Genomic DNA, 17,907 nt, shown 5'->3' on the forward strand with positions numbered 1-17,907 from the left:
GATGTGCACTGGTTAAGTCCACCATAAATAACAAATGAGATTATTTGTCATGATTTACTAAAAGTCTAGTAAATATGATTATGCTTACAAGATTAAGTGTAGTTCTGAATCATTGAAAAGTTTCAATGAATGGCAGAACGAATAAGAAGAATCAAAGATAAAAGTTTCTCCAATCTAAGAAGAAGGGAGAGTACTTTTGTATCATGTTTTATGAACGTCTTAAGAACCATATTACAATTCATCCTCTAAGGACACCTTAGTGCACTAGTATGGCTAAGAAGAGGAGTCGGGAATTATCAAAATGGGTTAAGTCAATAAGATGAATCGTACTTCGTTCCAAAATCAAGTCTTAGAGTCAAACTTCAAGATTGTGACTTGAGTGACATAATCTTAAGTAGGAATGTTCTTACATTTGCACATTTTGGTAAGTTGTGATGTCTTGAATAAGACAAAGACCAGCTAGTACCAAATTGTGTGTAGGTTTGTCTTGATAAAGATACACACAAACTCTTGAGTATTTGTTTGTCAAGAAATGTTTCTTGACAAGAGAATCTTATATGTCAAGAGGTCAGTGGGAGTCTAAAGATCTTGAAAAGTTTCAAGAACAAATCAAGAAGTAAACCTATTAAACACTAGCACACGACTTGAGGATTGTAACCTATCGTGTTGACAAAATTTTATTTCTGTGCCAATCCAGATGAGTGATTATACATATGAGTTCTACGAGTTCTCAATTGAATGCATAAGGGCAAACACCTTGATCAATGAAAGTACATTGACTGGCATAGGTGAGCTGCTAAATAACTTGGAAGCAATGGTGGGACCCTTAATGGCAAGAAATTAAGAATGAACAAGTTCTGTCCATAAGAGTTTGAATTTGTCACAAACATTATCTTACGATTATGCTTATGACAAATTTGCATGGATAGGAACACATGCACCATAAAATCTAAGTGTCATAAGGTTTCTCTCCTTCATGAAAATGATTGTGAGGCAACGCTTTCACTAAGAGAGATTTTAAGGAGATAACGATTATGTAAATTGCATTCTCAAATTCGATTATGATTACGACATCCCTCTTCATAGTTCGAATTGTGAGATTTGGCAGTTAGTCTGAACATTTAGGACTTAGTAATATAAGTTCTGAATTAGTTTAGACACGCATTTGAGCTATCTAAGGAAAGGTGTGTGAATTTGAGAAGCTTAGATAAAGGCTTATCAAAGCACATCGTATTAGAAATATGAACTTTGAAAAGTCAATAAGTATTGTCTTTTAAAAGTCCAACTGTTTTCTGAATACGTGTCAAAGCTAGTGGGAACATAAATGTTATGCTGGTACGGATATAATCATCATGTTAGTGGGAGCATGATTATTATTACAAGTTAGCAATATTAATTATAGAAAACAAAAGTTTCACTTTGCAAAGTTGCATAGGTTGAAAAGTTGTTTTGCTATAATTAAGGGAGAGAATATTATACTTCGTTTCAAATCTAAAGGTTTAGATCGATAAATTTTGATCAAATTTAGTCAAAAATATATATGAATGTTATGTTGAAAGGATTCAACGTAAGAGAATTCTATATATGGAAATAATTGTTGCGTTCTCACACTCGATTATGATTACGACATCCCTCTTCATAGTTCGAATCGTGAGAACATGGCAAATGGAAATAGAAATATTATAGCAAAAGACTGGTAAAGTATCATGTCGTTGTAATATTCGACCGTTCTAAAATTTTCCAAATGCCTAGGGCATTAAGAGGGAAAGAGGACTAGAATCGGATTTGACTGAATTAGTTAAACAACTGTCAAGGATAATCTAAGGTTCGCCAAGGATTGGTCACTTGTGGATAGTTAGAAGTATAGTCATGGATGGACCATATTGACATTATTATGAATAGATAAGATTCTATTTAAAATGAGTTGTCATATGGAAAATATGGAAATGTTTCCATATTGGGAGTTGGACGTTAAGAGTTTATGTCTAGATTAGAAACTTTTATGCAAGAAGGATGTTCAAAGGAATGTACTTTGAATGTGAGACTTCACATCTATGGAATTGTCTTGTAACAATCTCCAATAGAGCATTTTGTAATTTCATTGGCCGAGTCTTGGTGACTTTTGTGCCGTGACATTACGAAAGGATCGTTGCATAAAGTGTAAGAATCTAACATATTATAGTAGTGACGAGAATTTTGTAATCTTACACTAATTGATAAGGATTAGGAATTGTGAAATGAGTTTTGTTGAAAATGTTCTCAATAGATCTATTTCATGAGGTAAGGACCATAGGAAAAACATAGTGTGCATGCTAAGAGCATGTGACAATTGTTGTTATAATTCATGTAATAAGTTGATTACTCGAAACATTATACAATGAATAATATGTAATCAATATGGTGACTAAATAAAAGGAGTTTTATTTATACTCAAAAGTTTGGGACCATATTGGATTCGATGATTATTGTGTTTCACTTTGCATGTTTTGACTTCCTGAATAATAAGATTATTCGAACGTTCCACAGTCGCTCATACTTTGGAAGTAGGTATGAAAGAAGATTGTCATGAATTGGTTGTAGATTGTCTAAAGTGTATTAGACATAGCAAAGGTTTGCTGCAACGTTCATGAGTGCTTATGAATATGATTTGAGCATTGGATTAAACCCACGCTCACTTGGATCGCTTCATGGATTTTATCACGAGTGATTGGTGAGACGATAATATGTTATATTCTTGAAACCGATATGTGTGAGTTGTATCTTGCAAATCGGTTGCACATTGATAATATGTAAACGCACCAGTAACTTGGTATTATAAAACGTATTGTTGTGTGTGATTCGCTGAGTGAGTACAAGCGAGCATTGAATCGAAGTTTATCTGTTCCTTTTACCTAATGTGGGATAAAAGCGATATCTGTGGGCCCCTCGATGATTTAGTGACGACAAACATAAAGTGCTCGGCCGGGCCAGGACTGATTTGATTTGTTCAATTAGTCAGTCGTCATAAATCGGAAATCGGGAAACAAAACATAGACTGAGAGAATGATTTCAATCCATGTCTCACGTCTATACGATATCTAGAATGGAGGAATATATGATCCCTTATCTAAAGGACGCGTATCTGATAAGATCAGAGTTGACAACGGCTTTTGAAAGCTACGATTGCTGATCAGGATCTGAAGTCATACGCAGAATAGTTATTAGATTTATCCAAGTGGGAGACTGTTGGATTAGTGTCTAAGCCCTTAACTATTTTGGTATGTACTTGACCCGATTGCGAGCATGGTCCTTTTGGGTTGCCTTCACCAAAGCAACTTGATAGGATGATTTATGGAAAAAGAGAATAATTATGATTTATTAATATATTATATGAATTATATATTGAGAGAAAAATCATATTATTTAATTAATAATAGTCAAGAATTAATCAGAATTAATTTTGTGGCTAAAAGACATTAATTAAATAAAGGGGACTAGAACTGTCAATTGTGTGATAGTTGGATATTGGGCTAACGGACTCCATAGAGGATGGAGTGGACGAAATCTATGGGGAAACCCATTAGAATTCGTCCAAGGCCTCTAAATGAGGAGTCAATGGGCTGCTTAGGGCCTAAGCAGTCAGATTAGGGTTTCCTAGTTCAAAACCCTAATAGCCTCACATATTTAAAGACCCCTAGGGCACCAAAAACGTGGCTAAGCATTCCTTAGGGTTCTTGGACGTTTTTTGGTGCCTCCTTCTCTTCTCCTAAGTCATCATCTTGCTCTTGGTGTTTGTGAGCCATTAGAGGTGTGACACTTGTGACGCTAAGCTTTCAAAAGCCAATTACAAGAAGGAATTGAGATTGTTATTGCTACATGACAATCAAGGTAAGATCTAAACCCTAATTCATATGTTATTCGATTATTGTATGCTAGATCTAGGGTTTATGGCTTTGGATGATTATTGCATGTTCATTAGACAAACTAGATCCAAAGCTTTAGGGTTTGCATGTACACCACATGAATGATGTAGTGCTCAAAACCCATCAATTTCACCCTATGGATAGCTATTAGTTTCTGACTAAGTGTCATTGTGGAATTTATAGCCGGAGAGTCGCCGGAGCAGCAGCCAGATATTTTTCCGCTTAGTGTTTCAGCAGCCAGTTACGCGAGGTGAGTTTCCTCTTTTAGGAACGGGTCTACGGCCACAATGCCGGCTCGTTTAGGTATAGTAGTTCCAGATTTCGATCTGATGCCGGGGTGATCCCGAGAAGTAGTATGTATGCCTGATGTCTTTGTGATTCATGCATGTTATGTTATGTGCTTTGTGTTCCGGACTTCGGTCCGATGCCGGGCAAGCCCGATGCAGTAGCTATATGTTTATGTTACATGTTTGCGTATATGTTATGTTCAGCTGTTCCGGACTTCGGTCCGATGCAGTGGGCAAGACTCGAGTTATTCCGGACTTCGGTCCGATGCAGTGGGCAAGGCCCGAGTTATTCCAAACTTCGGTCCGATGCACTGGGCAAGGCCCAAGTTATTCCGGATTTCGGTCCGATGTAGTGGGCAAGGCCCAAGTTATTCCGGACTTCGGTCCGATGCAGTGGGCAAGGCCCAAGTTATTTCAGACTTCGGTCCGATGCAGTGGGGAAGGCCCAATATGTGCTTTATATGTTATTGTATGGTATGTGGTAGTTTGGGGAGCTCACTAAGCTTCGTGCTTACAGTTTTCAGTTTTGGTTTCAGGTACTTCCACTAGCAAATGGAAGGGCTCGGGATGATCGCATGACACACACCACAGTCTTCAGCTTGAGAGTTTTACTCTGATAGTTTGATATGATATTTGACATGAGATTTGACATGTGATAGATCTTATGAGATTTTGAAACACATAGTTTATGATTTTTATACTTTGATAATGAAATGATGGTTTTAATAATGTTTTAAAAACGAAATTTTTGGGATGTTTCACAACTAGTACTCTTAGTTCGACTTTGAGGTTATATCTTAATCGTTTTATCAATATCCATGCTAATTCACATGAGCAATCTTATTGTTAAAAAATATGGACATTTGATGTATATTAAATAAAAAAATCTCGGCATTTGATGGATATTAAAAAGAACAAAAAACATAAGACAATGAAAATTCTTATACCAATAGTTAGACGTCAAAGATATGATTTTTTATTCAAATTTAACCAAATCAACAATGTTACGATAAAGATATTGGATGTAAATTAAGAAAACTATAATACAACCAAATTAAAAAAATATTTTAAATCAAATTTTAACTAAAAGTCTGTGGTTTTGATAGGTTCTATACGTAAGTTTAACAATCACATATTCACTAACCATATATATATATATATATATATATATATATATATATATATATATATATATATATATAACATATTAAACTTTTATTGAAATTTAAGAGGTACGTGCTTGATAACATAATGTACAAATCTTTTATGCACAAACTATTCATTTTTTATGAATAAAAACTAATTATGATAAAGAATAATCAATGAAAATATTTAAAGAAGGAAACATCAATCAAATTTTGTTTCTTTTTTAACATGGATAAAATATTATATTAAAAATTCAAACCACCAAAATTGTTGAAATACACTAAAAAATAAAAAAGTTGAGATATGTTGTCGTTTCACATTATTGTCACTTTACTCACCACAACTCACAATTCCACGTTCTTTTAATATATTTTAGATTTGTTTTTAATCATTTGGTTTATTTTTCTTTCTTTATTCATCTTTCATATCGATACTTAATAGGAAGGATTTCTTGTGGATTTCAAATGGTGTTTTCGGTTTTAGTGGTGCGATTATCACATAATGGTGGGTCTCTATATCCCTAATTTTTTATTAATTGTTTTTATCATGACTATACATTCTTTTTAATCTTGATTTTCCATATATATCTATGTATATGTTATGGTTTTGACATGAAAAATTATGCATTTGTATTTTTGAATTTTTGTATATCTATGTATATGTTAAATTTATATATGGTGGGTCTATTCTCTTCTCTTGAGTGAATTTTATGGAAAATTTGAAGTGAATTTGAGTGAATTTTATGGATATTATCTATTATCTTTTCCAAAGTATTACTGGAGAGCTATTAAGGATCGTTCATCCATCCAACTTTTTGATGGATTGGTCGGTTCAAGCTTCTCAAGAACAATGATCTATTTTTCTCGCTTTGATCTCTTTTTATTCATAAAATATAATTATTATTGGTTGTTACATTTAAGTCTATGTATTTTTTTTGAAAGCTTATTTTTTTTTTCAGGTTGCTCAATATCAAGAATATGTGTCCCATGAAGCTTATTTAGGTTTATCTATCTTTCTTAATAAGAAAAATTACTCTTCATTATCACTGTAATTCAACATAACTTTTTTTATAACTTGGTTCGTTTCAGGTTCTCACGGTTCCTTTTTAGGTATATGATAATTAAAGAAAATGGCAGGTTTTGATTTCTTTATTTTGGTATTTTTCGTCAAGACTATAAAAGTTGCTTGTGATTTTACCACCGATCGAGAGGTAATAAACTATAGTATGTTTCCAACCCTAAATTTTAATCTACTTTGTTGGTTCTATTTACGGCTCTCACGTTGTATTAATTTCAAATAATTTAACCATTTGTGCATGACAGTCTTCATGCCCAACTTAACTATAAAAATTTCACCAACTAATTTATAAAATTTTATTCGATTGAATGCTAATTTGAAAATCTCATATAAATTGTGCTTGTTGTTTCTGAAAATCTCATATAAATTGTGCTTGTTGTAAGACTAAGTTGTTTAGCTACTAAATCCTATAACATTTTCAAGTATGGTTGATTTATCAACTTATATTGATCATATTTGCCACATAACATTACATAAAATATTTTCTATATCCTAAGTGGAAACCTAAACTAGATAAATATGTTTTTTTAAAGAATTTTGATTTGTGTTGTTTTTGTTGATGAAAGTGTAAATACAATATAACAAACTACATATTTCACAATAAATTCATAAGGTGGGAAATAAAGAACGTAAGGACAAAAAAATTGTGCCTCAATTTAAAGTGGTTCAGACTTGTTGAAAATCAGTTTCCAAACCATCTCGAGTGACTTTTTCCTCTAGATAACAAATTTACTTAGGACCTGTTTGTTAAGTAGTACACTAGGGATGAACGTGGGACGGAACCGGTACCGACCCGTACCGTTTCCGATTTCCCAAAAACCGAATTTGGTCGAAAGTCAATCCCAAGTACCGAACCGAATTAACATCACCGGTACCGGTACCAGGAATGGTACCGGTTTTCGGTACTAGTACCGGTACCGGTGGTACCGATTCCCGAATTTCATGTATTTGGAGTACCAAGTACCGTCCCATATTTTTATATTCGGTACGGTTCGGTACCGATTCCGGTACGGTACCGGTACGAGATCGGGATTTGGGACAAACTGTTCATCCCTATAGTACACAACAAAACAAGATGCATTATGCTTATTGTGTATTCGACTAATGGTAATTGGAAAAAAATGTATTTTCTTTTGTCATTCTTTTTTCTTTCTATTTCTCATCGTTCCAAGAGATATGAGTTCCCTCCTCACCTTACTATTGAAAATAGTCCAAGATAATTTGTCATTCTTTTTTCTTTTTTAGAACTCAACGTGGAGAAGCGATTTATATAATCTGGGCTTGGACATGATGTTTGTCCAAAGGTTGACCATGGATTTTTCTAACATATCAACCAAAAAATTTGTAGTCGTTGAAACAGTAATACTTGTCGCCGCTGCTTTGCGCGGGTCCACACCTACTATATATATATATATATATATATATATATATATATATATATATATATATATATATATATATATATATATATAGTAATATGATATTATTATCCAAAATTATATTAATATCTCGATGGTGTCTTCAACTTTTTGGCAACAACACCATGATTTGGTGTTTTCCTTTTAAAGCTCGGTCAGAACTCATGGTCACGGCTAACAACTTTAAATGAGACTGGTTCAAGAAGAGACAAATTTGATCTGGACCGACTTGGGATTCAACGGTCTAGTACCGATTTGAGACCAGTAATGTCCATAGGAAAAAAAAAAGGGAACTGGGCTCAATGTGCACCTCTTCATTATCATGTTATACTTATGTCAAAGTTAATGAAAATATTTCTTGTTAATACCTGATTACATTTACGATGTTTAAATTTTTGGAAATATATAATATTGAAGTTTCTACTTTCTAACTCAGGGATTGGCAACATTTAAGCTCACTTAGACCCGATCAAGGCAGATTGACATATTTAATTGGATTCATTTTTAAATCTTCACAGAATGGAGGGTTAAATACTTAAATATGTCATGACGATAGTTATATAAGTTACGTTATTGTAAGAGGTTTAGGGAAATCACATAACTGATACGTCAATGAGAAAACGTTTATCATGTTATTTTTAAAGTAATAGAGGATATATTAGATAAAATAGGTAAATTAAATGGTTGGTCCCTGAGGTTTGTTGAATATAACACATTTGATGCAAAGATGGCGATTGTTGCAAAATGTTACATATTTCAATCTAAATTAGCAGCTTTGGTCCTTCTCTCTTCACTCCATTTGGTTGATACTCTCAAGAGCCCTCATGTGCCCTACACATGAGGACTAATTTGGTATTTTCCCTCATTAAGCCCCTCCCTCTCTCCTCCATCCGCTGTAACAACTACGTAAAAAGACCAAAATACCCTAACATGCAAGCACATGAGGGATCTTAAGCGTAGTTTGCTTTGTTTTTTTTTTCAAAACCTTAAATGATTTTTTTCTGGATACCCTTTTACTTTGATCCTGACTCCGCCACTACAAAAGATAGTTGCAAGATACAAGTCTTGAAAATATTTAACATACAAAAAGATAAGAGTGTGGTAATTAACACATATATGATCACTCATTAACAAGATCAACATCCAAACAAAGATACGGGAAGTACCACATGCGTGTTTTAAAAAACCTGCCTTTTTGAGGTTCATCGATAGAGTCACGGAAGCAACCATAACTCTTGAATTCTGACCGAGGGTCAACAGCCCATGACTCTGACTCTGGTTTAATTGCAACACCATGACGATTACATACGCTTAGAAAAAAAGCATATTCTCCTATTGTTTTCTCTTCTCTCGACACCCCTTTCATTTCGCCAAAATCTAGTTCATAAACCATGTACGGATAATGACAGCTGTCAATCACATAAAGGTTTTCACCCGAACTTATAAACTCCTGATGAAAGATCTGTGGAATCCAAAAATTCTTGACTTCTAGTTTAGTCAACTTGGGTTTTGGACTGAGTCTCATTTCATATAAACACCCACCAGGCCTTAGGGCATATATTTTCCCCTTGAAAGCATGTAAATCAATGATACGAAAAGCAGAGGAGACATGACCCCATGCTCCCATAACCGCTATGGAAAACCATATACCATTATTTTGGTATCTATTTATAACAACAAACACCAACCCAGACCCGGGTATTGAAGGTGAAAAGACAAGAATAGCCTTAAATCCATGATTAGTTGCTATATTGGGGAATGCAGGGAAATGTAATCCATGCTTTGTGATAGGATTCAGAAGCCAAAAGTCATTGGGTTTCTCCCCATAAAAGATTAAGTAACCACAAGTTAATCCAACACACTTCCTAACACCAAAATTGGGAAGGAGGGTTTTGAATCTTCTTCCTTCAAAGTCCTCTAGGTAACACTCTTTCGTATAAGGATTATCAGAGATCCACACCAACATAGGCAATTTAGATGCCATAAACATCTTCTTGTTAGAGTGTGCAAATGACCTCCATGACTTACAAAATCCACTGAATGCAATAAAATCAACAACTCTCAGTTGCATCATAACTAAAAGCAACACATCATGGTTAAGTTCTGACCAATATGATGCATCAACATGGCTCCGGTTTCTAGTCATACTTTTGCCTATGGCCATGTTTCTTGAAATAAAAACCTTATATAAAAACCAAAATACCAAACTCAAACAAACCCTAGATAATCCAAAAAGACAAAACTGCAAAATTGGTCCTTGTGGTTTGCAAAAAACTTTGGATGGGGTCCAAAAAGTTTTCAACTTGCATGGAAGGTCCAAAATCAAGAATTTTCTTTGGTTTTGGTCCTTGAAAATTTGAAAGGACTATTTTGCCCTTATTATTTATTTTTCACATTTTCTTTATTTGTTTTAATTGTTTTATAATTAAAAAGAAAACAAAAGAAAAGAAAAATACGAGGAGGTCCACCCTACCCGATCTCTCTCTCTCTCTCTCTCATCAGGTTGTCTTCCTCAACCCTTCTATCCTTTCTACCTCATCAATGGTTGATACCCTTCTCTTTTACACAAGAAAACCCACTCACACCATTGTAATCCTATTAAACATTAAGCGAGCAAGATTCGGAAGTGCATAGTTACCAATTTAAGAGAACGATTATGATGGGGAAGAATTAGGTGGGAGGAGAGTCCAGATCCAGTAAATCAGTAAATCTGCGCCATCGTAGAGGATGACGCCTTCGTGGAAGATGAATGAGATGTCATCGTCGTAGAATTTAAAGACGACGAGGGTTAAAGAGAAATCAAATTAGCGTGTTCATGCACCTGGTAAGATTATAATAGACAGAGAGAGAGATCAGGTGGGGGTGGACACGTCATTCTATTTTTCTTTTCTTTTGTTTTTTTTAATTATAAAACAATTAAAACAAATAAAGAAAATGTGAAAAATAAATAATAAGGGCAAAATAGTCCTTTCAAATTTTCAAGGACCAAAACCAAAGAAAATTCTTGATTTTGGACCTTCCATGCAAGTTGAAAACTTTTTGGATCCCATCCAAAGTTTTTTGCAAACCACAAGGACCAATTTTACAGTTTTGTCATCCAAAAAACTTATGGAAAAATCACTGTATATGTGCATATTATGATAAAGATAATCTTCCATATCATCATATGAGTTATAACCCAATTACAAAAGCAGAAAAATCCATTACTTCAAGAAGAGTTATACGAGTAATGAATCGGAGAAGATATAAACATTAAAACCTAGATAATCAGGTAATCGACTAACCAAAACTGAAATAACGAAACCGAAACTAAAATTGTTTTGACAAAAGAATTACCTGATTAACGGCGGTAGAGGACTTTGATAGAAGGATCGACTTGAGTTTAAAAGTTTAAGAAATTGGTAGAAGTAAGACTCCAAGAATATTGTTGCTTCTATAATTATGACAATCTTGTGAGTAATTTTGGTGAATCATACGACAATATCTTCTGCAGCCTTATAATTTGGTAATATGAATCTAGTATCCATATTCCATAATAGACCCCAATGGGTATGGAATTGGACCCCACCCTATTTAATTTTCACGTTAACTTGGCTTTGGAGCGGACATCAGTGAGTTTTTGGTTTTTGGATTAATAAGAATCATTCTTTTACGTTTCATTTTAATTCAGAATATTTTATACATTAAATTTAAAATGGTGATATCATATTTTATCGTTTTCGGTTTTTTTCTTCAAACTATGTACAACGACGCCATCGAGTAACTTTTATACATACAAATAAGTTTGTCATCAATGAAGATGACACTCATTAAAAGTTTTTTCGATGCTCGCAGATAAAAAAGCTCGAGATGATTCATAAAGTTCTAATAAGCGATCAAGGGAAATAGATATTTCTTGAGGTTGTCAAGAGGGACACAACCATTTTGTTTCAGATTACGGCGTATTCGGCAAAATTAGCTGGTAGTAGGTAGCTTGTAGCTTGTAGCGTTTTGTAAAACGCTACATGAAGTAGCATTTGGATTTGAAGCGTTTTGTTTAAACTAAACGCTAGAAGCTTATAGCGCCAAACAATATTTTCTGATCAAAATGGATCGTTTTGTCAAACGCTAGAAGCTAGAAGCTACCAAACGCTCCCAAACGAACACGCCCTTAGACGTATGTTTTTAATTAAACACAAACTATTAATCAGAATTGTGGGCTCATTACCCAACCATGTTGATTGTTTCAACACAAAGGAAAATGTCACTGGAAATAAATGTCTTTCACCGGAACTAAGAAAAAAAAACATTGTTGATGTTTGACAATTACCATAAGGTAGGGAGCAGTTTGAACAGAATCTCGATCCCGTATCGGTACCGTACTGGAACCGTACCGAATTTAAAAATATGGAACAATACTCGTTACTCCAAAATCACGAAATTTGGGATTCGGTACCGCCAGTAACGTTAATTCGGTACGGTACTCGAGATTAATTGACTTTCGACCAAATTCGGTATTCGGGAAATCGGGAACGGTACCGGTCAGTATCGGTTCCGTCCCACGCTCATCCCTACCATAAGGAGCACCGGCCGATAAAAACGATGAATATGTAAAAATTGGTGAAAATATTGCTATCAAATGCCTAAAAAAATTTATTGGGGGTGTAATTGAAATATTTAGCACCATGTGCACGATAATACGAAAATATTGAAGACATTTAGTACCAAAATGTTGAAGACATTAAGCGTATACTTTATTAGTTTATTTGCACAAAGAACATCGTGGGTTTTCACATATGCTACTTAGTATTTATTGTATGCATTCTGCTCTAAGGAGATCTCACTCTTTTATCAAGGGTTATATTCAATTGTTTAAATGGACACCCTTATTATTTTTAAGTGGACACCCTAAACATTGATGAGTGGAGCTGCTTACAATCCTGCATAAATTAAACACACTCATATTTTCATATATGTAGGGAAAACAGTTAATGGAAACTACCTAACAAGTTCAAACTCCACGACAAACATCCGAGGACGCGAGGGTTAGTGTTTGCCAATAAAACTCAAGCATAATCATAGTAATTTCTATTATACATGTAATTATCTTACTTTATAAGGTCTTGTAACTACAATAATTATAATCTTTAAATTGTCTAATAATAAGATTATATAATGTGGAAGTAGGAAAAAGACATGTAAAGAAGCAAAAACCCTAAAAATAACAAAAAGAGAAGTTTTGATATTTGTGTTAAAGATATTCTGATAGTTTAAATTTGATTATTAATTCATTTAAATTTTTTTATCATAAAACCTAAATATTTTTGTTAGTAGCTTGTTTGAATTTGGTTAATCAAATTTTTTTGACCAGTTTATTCTGTTATCTAAATTAAGTTTGACACATTTGAGTTTTAATATTGATTTCACCACTGATTGTGCTTGGAAAAGTTGTCCCATTGATTGGCAATGGCAATTCACTTAAGATGATCATGGTGCGGTGTGTCGACAATCATGTTGGAAGCTTTTGCTTCTCAAGTAAAGGACTTGAGGTGAGTTTTTTGATTGTCAGATTGAACAATGACATTAATATATTAAATCAATGTACATTGTTCAACGATTTCTTAAATAGATATGCTCTTGAAGTGAATTATCATCAAGGGGACAAATCACATGAAAGGCTTTTCACAATATCAACAAATACTTAATTTTCAATGTACACATCACATTGATGGCAATCATAGAGACCATTTTAGGCAATTTAGTAAATATATTATGTTTATATAGAATGGCTAACACACCCCCTGTTTTTTTTTTTTTTTTTGAACCGTCAAATACAAATATATAAATCTACTCCTAATCTAACACCTAATACCACCTATGTCCACAACGAGACTTGAACCATCGACCTCAAAGAGGGAGGACACCACCTGGTACCGTTGGGCTACTATTGTACTCATAAACTATATCTTTCAGTTTGTCCCAAATGGAGGAGTTGAACCTAAGAATATTGCTAATGAATACCGCTACTTTTGATTTTAAAATATATTATGTAAAAGCAAGAAAGATTCTACATCGACCACAAACGGTATACGCTATAAAAACCAAAAATTGTTGTATTATAAATTTATAATACAAACGTAATTAGTCCAAGAGTAAATTACAAAAATGGTCCCTAAGCCTTACCAAAAATTGCAAGAATGGTCCTCCAAAATAAAAGTCTCCTAAAGATTTCCTAAATTTAGTTTTTGTTTCAAAGTTGTCCGCAGCAGCATTTCAACCACTTGTTAAACACTCCCATGTGCAATGTACATGAGGCTACTTTGTTATCTAAAGATAAAATCCACAATTAGAATTAAAAACGGTTACAGATAATTAATTAGAGAGAGACGAGAGAAGAAAAAAACAAAATACCATCATGAGCATTACACATGCGGGTGTTTAACAGAAAGACTGAGACATTGTTTATGGAGGGACCATTTCTGAAACAGAAATCAAACTTAGGGACTTCTTTGAGAAACTTTCATTCTGAGGAACCAATATTGTAGTATTTGGTAAAACTAAGGGACCATTCTTCTAACTTATTATTGACTAATTATTGTATTAAATCAAAGGCACAAATAAATTAATGCGACATCTACAATGAGTTACATTAAAATATTAAATATTTGCATGTTTAGTTTTGGAGCTATAACTAGTAATGACCTTTATCAGCACTTGATTGACCATAACCATGTTATACTTATGTCTGTAAAATTAGTGGACATATTTCATGCTTACCTTGCTCAATATTTTCAAAATATATTAAGGGTTGGCAATCTTTAAGCCCACTCAGACTCGAGCAAGGCAGCAGAATGACACATCATGTTGCACCAAGTGTACCACATATATTTAACTACATTCGTTATTAAATCTTCACAAAATGGAGGGTGAAATATGTCATGTCGATTAACCTCCTCGGATATATGAATTTTGCAAGTCCTTAATCCTCAGAAAAAACATAAAAAGGGAGATGTAGATGATAATGAAGCAAAAGATAGTTGCAAGATACAAGCCTTGAAAATATTCAACATACGAAAAGATAAGAGTGGTAATTAACAAGTGTATGATCACTCATTAACAAGATCAACATCCAAACAAAGATGGGGGAAGTACCACATGCGTGTTTTAAAAAACCTCCCTTTCTGAGTTTCATCGGTAGAGTCACAGAAGCAATCATAACTCTTGAAATCTGACCGAGGGTCAACAGCCCATGACTCTGGTTTAATTGCAACACTATGATGATTCCATATGCTTAGAAAAAAAGCATATTCTCCTATTGTATTTTCTTCTAGCGACACCAATTTCATCTCACCAAAATTTAGTTCCTGAACTTGGAACAAATCTTCGGAAATGTATTGTATAACATAAAGATTTTCACCCGAACTTACAAACTCCCGATGAAAGATACGTGACTCCCCCAAATTCTTGATTTCTAGTAGAGTCAATTTGGGCTTTGGATTGAACCTCAGTTCATATAAACACCCATTGGAGTTTAGGGTATATATCTTTCCCTTGAAAGCGTGTAGATCAAGAAAGTGGTTAACAGAAGAGACATGATTCCGTGCTCCTTTACCCTCTAGTGAAAACCATATTCTATAGCTGGATCGATTTAACACAACAAGCACCAACCCAGACCCAGGCATTGAAGGTGAAAAGACAAGAATAGCCTTACCTGGTGAACCTGGGAAAGCCGGGAAATGAAGTTCATTCCTTGTGATAGGATTTATAAGCCAAAAGTCACGGGTTTTCTCCCCGTAAAAGACCATGTAACCACAAGTTAATCCAACACACTCCTTACCAATGCCAACACAATGGGGAAGGAGGGTTTTGAAATAGTTTCCCTCAAAGTCCTCTAAGTAGCACTCTTTCGTATAAGGATACATAGGGATCCATACCAACATGGGTCGTCTGGATGCCATAAACCTCTTTTTGTTACAAAGTGCAAATGACCTCCATGACTTGCAACAAAATCAATGACTCCCAGTAGCATCATAACTAAAAACAACACATCACGGTTAAGCTCTGACCAGGGTGCCACACTACTTTTGTCACGAGTCTTGAACGTGTTACTGCTAGATGCATTATCATGGCTCCATTTTGTAGTCACACTCGTTGTCTTAGTCATTCCTACACTTAGCCAATAGCCAATAGCGCACGTGTCAAAAGGATCAAAATACCAAATTTTGCCCAACAATTTAAAAAAATTAAATAAATTAGAAAACCAAAACCATGAATTTGTATATTAACATACTTCAAGAAATCAATCAACATTTGAACTCTGAATTACTCAATTACAGACGCAGAAATATCATTACTTGAAGAAAAGTTATGAACGAGTACTGAATCTTGGCATAAATATAAACAATTAAACCCTCTGTATAATCAAGTACTCAGCCAGGCAAGCGAGAATGAAATAATAAACTGAAAGTAAAATTATTTACCAAAAGAATTACCTGATTGAGAAGAATCGGCTTGAGTTTAGGCTTACTAAGAATTTATCGGAAAAATTACGGGTGATTCCACATTTTGCAATCTCTGCAGGTGATTTTGGTAAAGTCCTGCTAAGGCTACTTAGCTAGTGGCTACTTAGCTTCACTAACACTCTCCCGCCAAAAGCCCCCCAACTTCCACCGAAAAGTAAAATAATTTGGGGCCTATAATTCAAGTGTACCGAAGTAATGAAATTATGATGATGTTTAATTTTTTTTTTTTGAACGTTAACGTACCTTTAAATATTATTTCTAAATTATTATTTTTTATCACAGAACTTAAGCCTTCAACTAGAAAATAGATATTTTTTCAACACCTTAATACGGGTAGACAAAAAACCATTTAGTTTATACTATGTGTGCACCGTTTATACTATGTGTGCACCCGTGCAAAACGGCGGCGACAAGTATTACTGCTTCAACGACTACAAATTTTTTGGTTGATATGTTAGAAAAATCCATGGCCAACCTTTGGACAAACATCATGCCCAAGCGTAGATTATATAAATCGCTTTTCCACGTTAAGTCCTAAGAAGATGATTGAAAATTAATTATAAAATAAAAATCCAAAATTGAAGCTTTTTCAGAGAATGTTTTGAAAGTTTCATATGTGACAAATTATCTTGGACTTTCTTCAATAGTAAGGTGAGGAGGGAAAAAGAAAATGCATTTTTTTTCAATTACTATTAGCCGAATACACAATAAGCATAATGCATCTTGTTTTGTTGTATAATACTTAACAAACAGGTCATAAGTAAATTTGTTATCTAGAGGAAAAAATCACATGAGATGGTTTGAAAACTGATTTTCAACAAGTGTGAACCACTTTAAATTGAGGCACAATTTTTTTTTGTCCTTACGTTCTTTATTTTCCACCCTATGAATTTTATTGTGAAATATGTAGTTCCTTATATTGTATTTAGACTTTCATCAACAAAAACAACACAAATCAAAATTCTTAAAAAAAAACATATTTATCTAGTTTAGGTTTCCACCTAGGATATAGAAAATACTTTATGCGGCAAAAATGATCAATGTAAGTTGATAAATCAACCATACTTGGAAATGTTATAGGGTTTAGTAGCCGAACAACTTAGTTTTACAACGGGCACAATTTATATGAGATTTTCAAATTAGCATTCGATCGAATAAAATTTTATAAATTAGGTGGTGAAATTTTTACAGTTAAGTTGAACATGAAGACTGTCATGCACAAATGGTTAATTATTTGAAATTAATACAACGTGTAAGCCGTAAATTGAACCAACAAAGTATATTAAAAATTAAGGTTGAAAACATACTATAGTTTATTACCTCTCGATCGATGGTAAAATCACAAGTAGTTCTTATAGTCTTGACCAAAAATACCAAAATAAAGAAATCAAAACCTGTCATTTTCTTTAATTATCATATACCACCAAGTTATAAAAAAGTTATGTTGAATTACAGTGATAACGAAAAGTAATTTTTCTTATTAAGAAAAATAGATAAGCCTAAATAAGCTTCATGGGACACATATTCTTGATATTGAGCATCCTGAAAAAAAATAAGCTTTCAAAAAACATACATA

The 17,907-nt window shown here is 33.8% G+C and overlaps 1 protein-coding gene across 1 annotated transcript; it reads right to left on the reverse strand.

The window, feature by feature from the left end:
- Window positions 1–8,950: 8,950 nt before the first annotated feature.
- On the reverse strand, window positions 8,951–9,994 carry LOC145104701 (uncharacterized). Its single transcript, XM_079041895.1, has one exon. It carries the CDS (start codon window positions 9,992–9,994, stop codon window positions 8,951–8,953), a length of 1,044 nt encoding a protein of 347 aa, XP_078898021.1.
- Between the last annotated feature and the right edge of the window lie 7,913 nt (window positions 9,995–17,907).

The sequence above is a fragment of the Lactuca virosa genome, chromosome 4 (assembly GCF_052849685.1).
Source record: "Lactuca virosa cultivar CGN04683 chromosome 4, Lactuca_virosa_CGN04683_v6, whole genome shotgun sequence".
NCBI classification, from domain to species: Eukaryota; Viridiplantae; Streptophyta; class Magnoliopsida; order Asterales; family Asteraceae; genus Lactuca; species Lactuca virosa.

Bases quoted from the DNA above. Each gene is read 5' to 3' on its own strand.
- LOC145104701 (XM_079041895.1), bottom strand. From the start codon at position 9,994: ATGGCCATAGGCAAAAGTATGACTAGAAACCGGAGCCATGTTGATGCA.